General features: G+C 41.6%; 1 protein-coding gene and 1 long non-coding RNA gene across 19 annotated transcripts in view; one reads left to right on the plus strand and one right to left on the minus strand.

Moving 5' to 3' along the window:
* The window catches only part of MRTFB (myocardin related transcription factor B), a 203,036-nt gene that overhangs the window by 154,052 nt on the left and 36,416 nt on the right, over window positions 1–12,568 (plus strand). For 14 of the 16 annotated variants that reach the window (XR_012161142.1, XM_073362397.1, XM_073362400.1 and 11 more), the window contains 2 exons: window positions 3,301–3,447; window positions 9,645–9,892. Coding sequence is in view for 15 of the 16 variants with exons in the window: in XM_073362397.1 (XP_073218498.1) it covers window positions 3,301–3,447; window positions 9,645–9,892 (395 nt within the window). In the remaining variant the exon portion in view is untranslated. The remainder of the gene's footprint in view (window positions 1–3,300; window positions 3,448–9,644; window positions 9,893–12,568) is intronic. The other 2 variants (XM_073362387.1, XM_073362390.1) reach the window with 1 other exon arrangement.
* Window positions 1–12,568, minus strand: part of LOC140918318 (uncharacterized) — a 95,468-nt gene that overhangs the window by 26,782 nt on the left and 56,118 nt on the right. The gene's annotated exons all lie outside the window — the stretch shown is intronic.

Here is a 12,568-nt window from a genome sequence, read left to right on the forward strand (position 1 = left end):
GGGGTGCTGGCAGGGGTGGTGTGGGGGTAGGGCCTAGGGCAGAGCCAGGGGGAGCACGCCCTAGCACATTAGAAAGTCATCACCTCTGCATCTCCCTCTCTACTAGAGAAATACATACAATACCACAATAACACATACATTTTTGTGTTCTTAATAGAATGTACCCCAAAGGTATTAATCCTGATTCAATAAGGTTTAACTTAATTCAGTAAGGTTCATTCAGTATATTGTAGGAAATTGTCAGTGTGTCACCCCACAAGAATTGGCAGAGAGATTCAGGGTAGATATTATACCTCAGAACTACCTTTCTCATTTTGTGAAATGAACTACATTTCAAGTTGATGGTGTCCCTTTTAGTTGTAAACAAACTGGAGGGAATTTAAAGAACTAAGATTGAGGGCTGCAAAGGTTATAAAAACTAATTCATGGGGACACAGTGGCAAAATGAGAATAGATGCATGCATGGAATTAAGCGGCAGGTCACAACTTTTATTAAACTTTAACACAGGGTAGGGGTGCTACCCAGGCATGTAATTGGTTCCAGTGCAGGAGTTAAAGGGCTCCTTACCATATAACCCTTAATGTGGGTAGGCTCCCCTCACCAGGACTCAACTCTCTCTGAGTCTTAGCACCCTCCCGGATGCAAGGGGGACAAAGGGTGCAGCAGGGTGAGGACCTTAGCTCGCAAAGGCCATAGTCTGACCTCAGCCCACGAAGGACACGGGGTCACAACCTATCACATTAGCCCAAGGCCCATCACCGAAATCCCAGGTCTTTTACCTCTGGGAACCTTTCATTTTATTCTCCTAACTGTCCTGGAAACCAGCCACAGGGGCCACCACTGACTAGCTTAGTCATTCCCCACCCACCTATGCTGCCTAGAGTCACAACACCTGCCCAGTCCATGTCTGCACATGCTGTAGCAGTATGTCAGCACTTCCATCTGACAGATATACACCATCATCCCGTCTCGCTGACTGTAAGGGATGTCCTTATACTGTATCACTGAACCCTCTTTCTCCTGGAATATCTTAGTGACCCCCTTATTTACTTTCTTTCTAACATTGTCCACATGGGCTGGGTCTGCTCCCAACCCTGGCCTGTAAGTGAGTGCAGAAGAGGCATGAGCTGATCCCACTGCATGCCTGTTCTGAATGCAAACCACTTTGGCCCTGAAGCCCACTGAGATCTAGCTACCATCCTAGGTGCCCTCTTGTGGGCCCAGTTCACTACCGGGTGCTCACAAATCCAAACGTGCACACTCTGGGTAGTTGCTGAAACAAACAAGCACAATGGGTTAATTACATTTCGCCATTCCCTGCAATCTTTTCATTGGTGTGGATGTAAGTCCTGTAAAACTTGATTTCCAGTGCCCTATGGCCTGCACCTGCCATGGGCCAAAACCATTTGCAGCTGCTAATGTTGCAGCCCCGATCCTGAAAGAATGAGTATCAAATTTACCTGGGTCAAGACCACAGTACTACAAAGTTTTTCTCAGTACCGTGCTGAATTGATGCCTTGTCTGGAAGCTGTCATCACCATGTATAAATAGCAGGCCTAGCTGCAGACCCTGAATTTTTATACTTTTCTTTGATTCCACATTAGCCCCTCTCCCCTTCTGGCCTGTTAGGGAGTACCTTGAGCACAGAAACACCACTCTTTGCAGATAGCTGTATGTCTGTTACATTTAATGCACGCTGGGACCTGTCTGCAGCTGCTATAGGCACCAGTTCACTCACTCTCAAAGTGCCAAAGAAGGCAACAACAAATGCCACCTTAAATAACATGGCCTCCCTCTCAGCTGCAGCCCCAGGCAGAGCCATTGACAGCTCTGTCAGGGTTTCCAGTGTTAGGAGTAACCTGTCATCCCTCTTGTGCCAACCCCTCTAAGAGTCTCTATACTATGAATTGCCTGCATGTGTCTGGGAAACCCACCAACCTATATCAGGAGGACAGGTGCACAAGCCAGCCAGAGATAATGGAGGGAGCCCACCTGTGGTGGGTCAAAGGCACTACATATTGCACCACCTGGTGTGTGGGTATGGGCCACCCACAGTGAAGCCCTGTATCCTAAATTCCATGGACTCTGAAAGGCTTATAGGCCCTCAGAGTCCACAGGACAACCGAGTCCTCAACTAGTTTCACAGCTATCATGAGCCAAGGTCCCAGAATTGCTGGAGCATTGCCCACGGATCCCTGCTGGCCAGCGGCAAGTTTTCAAAATCTGTTGTCCTGAAATTGACAGAGGATTGGCAACACCATTATCCATTTCCGGAACATGCACTACATGAAAAAGGATGTTAAACTGCAGGCAGTGTAAAATGAAGGCTCCCACCAGCCTTGTTACTCAAGCAGTCTCTGCCAATTGTCTATTTATAATATGGACCCTGGATTGGTTGCCACGCCAGAAATGGACTTTCTTGTTCTGAAAGTTTTCTCCCCTATTGACTGCCACCAGTTAGGAAAAATCTCAAGCAAGGTGATATCCCCTGTACTACCCTGCGCCATCTGGCTTTCTGGCTCCCTTTGTGCACACTACTTACCTTGAAAGTAAAGTAAACCCCAAAACCTATACCTCCCAAGACAGATTATACCTGCAGCTCAGTCTTGAGCAACCAGCCCCAATACCATATTGAAATCTCCATTTAACTCTTCCAGGAATCTTTCCCACCCTTCTAAGTCTTCCTTCATTTTCCTCGTCATTCTAATAAAGTGGTCGGGTTTTCACGCTCCAGAGAAGGCTCCTAGGATTGTCCCTTTCACAGCTGGCCCCATGAAGTTTCCCCACCCATTGGTGCAGGTGGATGGCATTTTGTAGCGCATGACTGGGAGACAATGGGTATACAAAGGAAGGAAAATAATTATCATGTTATAAAGGATATAAATTGGTGGACAGGATGAAACTAAGAGGGCAAAAATTTAGGCTGAATGTCAGGCAAAACTTCCAGACAGTAAAATTTATAGCACTGTATAAAGGCTTGATCTTTTGCTGTTACCTTCAATAACAGCTGGAGAAAGTCCCAAGACTGTAGAATATTCTCTGAAGGGAAGCAGCAGAAAATCCCATCATTAGAGATGTGTAAATCTAGACTAACAATTCACTAGAATATATAATACATCAACAATCCTGCTTTGGCTGGGGAAAGGTCTAGATGGCCTAATTAATTTTTCTCTAATATCTTTAATTCTGTGTGTGTGGATTAGTCATAATTTGTTTTATTTATTTTTTTACATGTTTTTGTGATGTGTTCTGGAAGTGTTCAGGTGCTCAATTTTAATGAAAGTTTCTTTGTTTTTCAGCAGTATCTCTCATTAACTTCTGCAGTCCCTGAATTCCTGAAGCCTGCCCCCACCACCGAGCAGCACACTATACACTCTACAACTACTGCTACTACTCTGACCACAACTACTCTATCTGCAGCAAAGCCTGGGCCAACTTTGGTAAAGGTAGGTTATAATGAAGGCATTTGATGTCTTTGCTTTAAATCTGCTTTCTCTAATCCTGTATAGAATGAAAATGAATATATCATGGTGTTATAGTGCTTTTATCTATGTATATAAAATATCCTGCAGTGTTCAGTTGAATATACAGTGAAGTCAACTGAAATCTGGCATACTGTGTCAGATTTGCCATTCATAATTTGCAGGCTCTGCAAAATGCTTTATGAGCCATCCATATATTGTAGTTGTAGACAGACCCAGCAAAATTCTGCAAACTGAATCATGTAGTAGGATTCATACTACTTCTGAAGTGCAAAAGAAAATGCAAAATGAGACAAATACTGCAAATACTTGGCAAATTGCCTTGATAGTTTGTATTTTTTACTGGTGAAATTCATCCCTCCCAACACAGAGTCCAGCTAATCTGGTTTCAGAGTAACAGTCGTGTTAGTCTGTATTCGCAAAAAGAAAAGGAGTACTTGTGGCACCTTAGAGACTAACCAATTTATCGGATTCATCTGATGAAGTGAGCTGTAGCTCACGAAAGCTTATGCTCAAATAAATTGGTTAGTCTCTAAGGTGCCACAAGTACTCCTTTTCTTTCAGCTAATCTGGCTTTGTGTAGGGGACTAAGCGGGAACAAAGAAATTGCATTCACACACCAACCTACAAATAGGCCACAGGGCTGCAGTGTATTCTTTCCCCAGCTATTTTTGAGGCCTGTGGACTGAATTAGCAGAAATTGTGCCTCCATGCTGCCTTGTGGTAGTTTTAGACCACCGGATCCTCATAAGTGAGAATCTTATAGGCCCATTCATAGTAGCCCCTTCTGCACTAACATAGTTGGAGCTAGCATGAAGCTTTTGCACAGATTTAGGTGTCCTGTGTTTAAATGTCTACAGTTGTCCCCTTTTGGAGCCTCTGAAGGTGTTGTGGAAGGCATTATAGACACCCTACACATCAGGATGAACTTCATTGTCATATACTTTTATAAGGGATGTACGGTGTTGTTTTATACTGGTATACATTTGGAGGATATTCACTGAAATTCATTCACCAACTCACTTATAATGCAAAACCTTAACAACTTCAAATACTCACCAAAATGCATGATTGTCAGGAATCAGGGCCTGCAGCAGAGCCAGTCTCTGGGCAACCTAGTTGAGTGCAGCCAGCCTGTAGTAGGGTGCCTGCTTGGCTACACTGCCTGATTGGTTGGAAGATTCCTCAGACTGGCTCTTAAGCCTAGTAGCAGCAGCAGTTCAGCAGCAACTCAAAGCATTTGCCCATGGCTGCAATAGCTATGGTGCCTACTTGTTTCCAGCCAAGTTACTGCCCTTGTCTCCAGACTTGCCTCGGTCCAGGTAACCTGGTCCTGACACTTGGCTCCAGTTCCTGTCTTTGGTTTTGATCCTTTTCTCTGGCATGTGGCCTCTAACACAGGTTCTGACCCTTGGTTCGGATTCCTGACTACCGACTCCTTCTCTAACCACTAGGCCCAACTCCTGGATCTGTTCTAACTACTGGAGACGCTCACATCCTGGTTACTGATCATTAGTGCACATATGTCAACACAGAATTTCCTCTTTCAGAATTTTTGTGCTGTATATCTGTCTCCAGTTTTTCACTGGAAGTAGCTTCCAAGAGTTCACTTAAAGAGAATTCCCTGTCCAAAAGAAGTTTTTTATTGGGAGCACAAGGACCCTCCAGTGAGGGTAGAGCTGAAACAATCTGTCTACTTTTGGGATTCATAGACTTGCACATGTTCATGTTCTCACTTGTTTCTTAGTTAGTGTTCAGGCTTGAAATACAGAAAATAAACCTATTTTAAGCAGTATGAATCCAACTGCAAATAATTAAAGATGTTCAGAAAACCATCTCCTAAATTTAAATGAAAGGGGGACAATTAGTAATATTCCCAAGTCATGTGCTCTTTGGAGCAGTCCTCCAAACCAAGCACTGATAATTACTGATTCTTTTGAACACTTCATATACAGCACACTCACAAACAGCATATTGCATCTCAACCCTGCTTGGAGACTTGGAATTTGTTTTAGTTCTCTCCTCAGAGATGATCTTCCTTGAGGTAGAAAGAACAATTATATCCCAGGATATCTGTGGATATGTTTTATTCCAGAATCACATTTTGTGGCTCTCATGAGGAAGAAATATCAGCAAAAACCTGCCTCAGCCAGGTTGGGTTTGCTGCCAGTTGGATCAGTAATCTCCAAAGGAATGAAGAATAGGGCATCCCCTGCAAGCTCAGATAAAATCATTTTATGAGGCATTTCCGTAGGGTAATTGAAAAACAGTATTTCAATCAGTGGCGAAAATTGTAAGTTTAGTTAGTAGTTATACTAACTAAGCACCTTAGAAACACAGTTTAAAATATGTATATATTAGGGCTGTCAATTAATCGCAGTTAACTCATGCGATTAACTCAAAAAAATAAATCGCAATTAAAATTAATCATGACTCATCACAGTTTTAATCGCACTGTTAAAAAATAGAATACCAATTGAAATTTATTAAATATTTTAGATATTTTTCTGCATTTTCATATATATTGTAGTCTGTGTTGTAATTGAAATAAAAGTATATATTATTTTTATTACAAATATTTGCACTAAAAATGATAAAAGAAAAAGTATTTTTCAGTTCATCTCATTCAAGTACTGTAGTGCAATCTGTTTGTCGTGAAAGTGCAATTTACAAATGTAAATTTGTAAATACCAACAAACAATTTGTTCCTACCAACAAACAGAAGCTACACTGTAGCGGCACAGCCATATCACTAAAAGCAGTGTAGTGTAGACATAGCCTAACACTTGCGGCAGTGATAGTTAAGTCCTGGTCATATTGTGGGGGTCACCGTACACTTACCCTGATTTTTTATGTGGAAAAAATGACAATCTGTTGTTTTGAAATGTACAGGGGACTCTTTTATTTTGAAAATAAAACTTCAGTTTGCTTTTAACTTTTGACACTTTCTGAAATTCTATAGTGTGGGATTTTTTTTTTTCAGGAAGTGAGCTAATCTGAGAGATCAGCTGCTGGTTTACTGTTAGAAGTTAAGGAATAAAAATCAGAAATCTATACATATAAAATGAATAATTAAACATGAATTAATTTGGGATAGTGTCATGGCAGTTGTGAACATAAATTTTCTTTAGCTGTTTTGACTGGTTTCCTTAGGAACAAGAAAATTGTTTTTACCAGAACTGAATGTGGAATTGTAGTAAATGGCTTAGTAACAGGAAGAGAGTTTGCAAAAAGAATTTTTGGTGATTTCCCTCCCACTCCTGCCCAAGTTGAGCAGTTGTGTTCCCTAGAATCTAATGATTTTGCATAGTAATTGTTTTGGTCTTTTTCATCATTAACTTTATTGTGTACCTGTAAGAGCAGTTAAGGTCTGATCTATCACTTTGTTTGCTATCATGAGGAGAAAGATATTCTTTGTAATTGAAAATTAGCCTCACTATGAAAAGCAGAACTATGCTAGTAGTGACAATTAAATTACTAGAATATTTAAATCATAAAACATAAACATATATAGACTAGTGCAAGTTGTCTTTTTAAATACTGTGGATTTAAGGAGGGTTAGTGAGAGTCTGGATTGAATTGCTTTCAACATGTTGATGACGCCCAAGTTTATATCTCCATTTCACCCAAGGCTGTTGAATGCCTGACCCCAACATCTGGGGGAGATTGAGGTGTGAATGAGAACTGGCTGTTTGGACCTCAGTCTGTATATTGTTGTTAATAAGACTGAGGTGTAGTTGGTAGGTTGGAGGAAGCAAATAGACAATATGGTAAAGCTGATATCTTTTCCTTTGAGAGCATTTGGCTGCCATTTGTTACTTGGGGGCACAATCTGGGGTACTGGTGGATCCCCCATCAAGGGTGATCTGTTGGATAATCACATTATACCAGGGCCCAGAAATGCTTTTACCAAATGCATGTAGCCAGCAGCTGGCTACATGCATTTGTGATATATATCTATCTACAGAGAAAATGAAAAAATGAGTGTTGCCATACCAACTTTAATGAGAATCATCAATTAAGGTAGCCCACCTTAATGGTATGGTGGTATGAGATGGTATGATGAGGTTGCCTACAATGGCATATAGCTTATTACCAAATATCTCCAACAGTTGGTGATGGGACACTAGATGGGGAGGGCTCTGAGTTACTACAGAGAATTCTTTCCCATGTCTGGCTGGTGTGTCTCACCCATATGCTCCGGATCTAACTGATTGCCATGTTTGGGGTCGCCAAGAAATTTTCCCCCAGGTCAGAGTAGCAGAAACCCTGGGGTGGGGAGGTGTTCGCTTTCCTGTGCAGCATGAGGCATGGGTCAATTCTGGTCGGAACTAGATTAAATGGTTGTTTTTCTGTAACTTGAAGTCTTTAAATCAAGACTTGAGGACTTCAGTAACTCAGCCAGAGATTGTGGCCTCCTGCAGGAGTGGGTGGGTGATGTTCTATAGCCTGCCGTGTGCAGGAGGTCAGTCTAGATGATCGTGATAGTCTCTTCTGGCCTTAAAGTCTGTGAGCCTCTGAGACTGATGGCAGAATGTTCTTCCTAATGGTTTTATTGACCTTCCAGGCATGCTGCAAAGCCCATCTGCTTAAGTAGGTAAGGTTGGAGGGCTGAGGTAGCTGAGGTAGAATTTCCGTCTGGTGGAGGAGTTTGTTATATTGTCACATGACTTGTGATCAACTTATGCATAGTAGGTAGGAGGAATAAGTGCTGCTGCTGTGGCAGATTTTCACTTTGTATCTCTTATGTTCTTGTGTTTTTAAATCCATGTCTGTGGCGTTGTTTGATATGGTGTTATATAAGACCAATTGCTCAATAAAATAAATAATAAAACCAGCCAGTGCAACAGCATCTTGCACATTATGCCTACCAGTCACACCATTCTTCTTTGTGTAGTTAGAAAAAGATACAATTGAGCATCTGCACCCTGGTTCTTGGTACAACAATAAGACATAGTCAATGAACAAATGATATCTGTGAAACTAAAAGTATGAACAATGAGAACATCCTTGTTGTCACTAACAGACTATAGTTATGACAAGCATATCATCATCCATTTTTCATGCACCACTTGAAACACTATGGACTTGCAGACTGTCATGAAAACACCTTTAAAATATATATTAGTTGATATGAACCACATTATAATCTGAATTTTTTTTTTTACCAATGTATAATTTAAGTGATAAAAGGTTGTTCTAGGCAATGTTGGACCAAAACAGATTACTTTCCTGTGAGGATTTATTATTTGTTTAGCACAATGTGGTTGTTAGCTTTAGATGTGGAATGCAGTAAAGTGGTAAGCATTGGCATAATGTGGCAGCAGAGTGTCTTGTGAGTGTTTCTAATAGTTGCTTTGTTTGGAAGTTACTTAATACAGTATTACAGTGATCTACTGATGTAAGTAGGATGTCATGTAGATTAAATTGTTTAACAGAGCTAGTGGGAATCTTTAAAGTGGTCTGAAGTTCCCTCTTTGACAGATACTCATATATTAGTAGGGAACCTTCATTTAGAATCTAACTGGACATGACATGTCTGGTCTTTTTGACTGAACTGAATAAAATATATAGCTTACTAAAATGGCAAAAAGATCTAAAGTAGAACCTCAGAGTTACAAACACCTTGGGAATAGAGGTTGTTTGTAAGTCTGAACAAAACATTATAGTTGTTCTTTCAAAAGTTTACAACTGAACATTGACTTAATACAGCTTTGAATCTTTACTATGCAGAAGAAAAATTTGGTTTTAACCATCTTAATTTAAATGAAACAAGCACAGAAAGTTTCTTTACCTTATCAAATTTTTTTTTTAATTTTCTCTTTATTTTTTTAGTAGTTTACATTTAACACAGTACTGTGCTGTACAGTATTTGGGGTTATTTTTGGTCTCTGCTGCCGGATTGCATGCTTCCAGTTCCATATGAGGTGTGTGGTCAACTGATAGTTCGTAACTCTGAGGTTCTACTGTATATTCTATTCCAAATGGCCACAGCTGAGCTGATGACTATAATGGACATCATTATTTCTTGCCATCTCGTTTTTCATAACTGATGTGTTCCTTTATGCCTCAACTTCATTTGTTCATACAATCGCTTTGTAAAGATGTCTGTGTAATAGCTGTTTTATTTTATAATTTTTTCTAACTTTGTCTCTAAATAGCAAAGCCATCCCAAGAACCCAAATGACAAGCATCGGAGCAAGAAATGTAAAGAACCTAAGCCTAGGGTAAAGAAGTTGAAGTACCATCAATATATCCCACCTGATCAGAAAGGGGAGAAGAACGAGCCACAGATGGACTCCAATTATGCTCGTTTGCTACAGCAACAGCAGCTTTTTTTGCAGCTGCAGATCCTGAGCCAACAGCAACAACACTACAACTACCAGACAATTCTACCTGCACCGCTCAAGTATGTGAAACTTTGTCAGTTTTTTCCTTTAAAGGGATGAATTTGCATTTTTATTAAATAAGGAAAAAATACACATCAAATGTAGAATTTGTTAAGGTTAATTTGTGCATGTTAGGCACCAACCCTATATTAGGGGATGGTGACTCACCATGATTTGAGGTGGTTATATCTAAAGGTAGGTCAGTGCACATACCCTCTATACTACCTCTTCCTCAGTCTCCAATTCTCTGCATCTCTTCGCAGCCCACATAGTGATGAGGCTATAGTTTTGATTTATTGAAGGGACAGTAAAGTCTGATAAACCTATAACTGGACCTACTGGCTTAATTTTGGTCTATGGACATATGCAAGCACCGCCCCTTTATTTGTCTGCTATATTTTTCTAATCAAACATGTTATTTACATTCACAAGAATTGTGATCTCTTATGAATGCTTGTAACTTTCAACACCCTGCCTACACATACTTTGACACAAGCAGGCAGATCAGAGACAGAATGCAACTTCTATGCACATTTTGCTATTGCTATCCCAGTGTTGCTGTTTGGGGCATTTTGGAGAGGTTGAGAGACTTTTGGATAAGAAGGAATGTTGGGCTTTGTAAGATGTGACGAAGTTAAAATCTGGACCTAAAATCCTGTCTAGGTACTTTCTACACCCCTCCTTTTCTCCCCTCACCATAGTATATGAGTGACTCAGAAACATCATTAATCCCCAATATGCCCATGATGGAGAGAACCTAATTTACAGCAATGTAGCATTCTGTTTCCAGCCTTCCTTAACAACAACCTGATAGTAAATAACTAAAAAGTATAATCTGAGAGTAACCAATGACATTTGTATAATTGCCATGTATCCTATCTTTGGAAGCAGTGATGTGCATGTGGTATCAGCTGCTCATTCTCTTACATGTAGAGGCATTACAAAAATATTTTTATCTTGAATTAAATTGAACAAAGAAAGTGCAGGGAATGTTAATTAACATCCATTTTAAACTGATATTAATACAACAAGCTTAGCCCTGCATGCTGTAACAGCAGTTTGTTCTTTGAGTGCTTGCACATGTCCATTCCAATGTTAGTGTGTGCTCTCCTCGAGCAGTTGCCGGAATTTTTTCCCTTAGTGGTGGTATCTGTTGGCTTGGCTCTACTGCCTCTGGTGCCACACACTCATTGTGCCAGTATAAGGGGCGTTGCCATGCCCACGCGCTTTCAGTTCCTTCGTACCACCCATGATAGTTGCTGGAACTTCCCTCATTGCTCAGGTCTGGACGTGATCACACAGGACCATGGCCAGCTTCTCCACCCAAACCTTAGCTCTCTTCATCTGATGACCTGGAACCTTCATGGCTGAACCCTGAAGAGCAAGCTTGCTCAGAGCAGGTTTGTCAAGTCCGACTGGGCAGTAGAAAACCCTTCACTAGAGTGATGTACCTGGCAAAGTGGAAACAATTCTCCATCTGGTCTTCCCAGCATGGAGTTCTGCCTATGCAGTCCTCATTACAGCTCATTCTGGAATACCTTCTGCTTTTAAAGCAGCCAGGCCTGGCCTTTTCTTCAGTCAAGGTCCACCTGGTGGCCATTTCAGTCTTTCATCCTAAGGTTGACAATAGGTTGGTTTTCTCACATGAAATGGTAATTTGTTTTCTCAAAGGAGAAGGGTATTCCCTCAGATAAAGGAACGAATTCTCCTCCTTCCCCCAGGACCTAAACCTTGTCCTGTTGAAACTAACAGGCCCGCCTTTCGAGCCACTAGTGACATGCTCACTGTTGGACCTCTCTTGGAAGGTGGCCTTTTTGGTGGCCATTACATCATTTAGGAGACTTTCAGAGTTGCCCTCACCTTGGAACCCTCATATATAAGGCTATGATTTAGTCAAAGGTATTTTTAATAAAAGTCATGGACAGGTCACAGGCAATAAACAAAAATTCACAGCCCGTGACCTGTCTATGACTTATACTATAAATACCCCTGACTAAATCTTGGGGAGGGGGGCCGCTGCTGGGGCAGGGCCATCAGCACTAGCTGCCAGGAGCCACTGAGCAGCAGCTGCTCTGGCTGCCTGTGGGCTGCCGACAGCAGCTGCTCCAGCTGCCCTGGGACCCCTAGCTGCGAGGCCACCCAAATGGGTGGCTGCAGAGCCAGCAGTGTATGATGCAGCTGGCCCCAGAGCCAGCTGCTTGGACTGCCCTGTGGTCAGCCACACTGGCAGTCACGGAGGTCGCAGAAAGTCACGGAATCCATGACTTCTGCGACTTCTATAACCAACACGGAGCTCTACTCATATACAATCTTCTTCAGAGATAAAGTGCAGCTATGCCTGCATCCAAAGTTCCTCACGAAAGTGGTTTCTCAATTCCACTGCAACCAATCAATTTTTCTACCATTATTCTATCCTAAACCACACGCAGATAGGGAAGACCACTGTCTGCACTCCTTGGATTGCAGATGGGCCCTGGCATTTTATGTTCAGAAGACCAAACTGTTCCGTAGATCAACACAGCTCTTCACAGCGATAGCTAAAAGCATGAAAGGGGCTCCCCATCCCTACTCAGAGGATTTAATCTTGGATCATGTCATATATCCAGGCATGTTACGAACTTGTGGGGGGTCTCCCCGCTGCCGAACCTGACTGCTCATTCCACTTGGTCTCAAGCCTCTTTGGCAGCTTTACTAGC

Source organism: Lepidochelys kempii, chromosome 10 (genome assembly GCF_965140265.1).
Source record: "Lepidochelys kempii isolate rLepKem1 chromosome 10, rLepKem1.hap2, whole genome shotgun sequence".
In the NCBI taxonomy this organism is placed as follows: Eukaryota; Metazoa; Chordata; order Testudines; family Cheloniidae; genus Lepidochelys; species Lepidochelys kempii.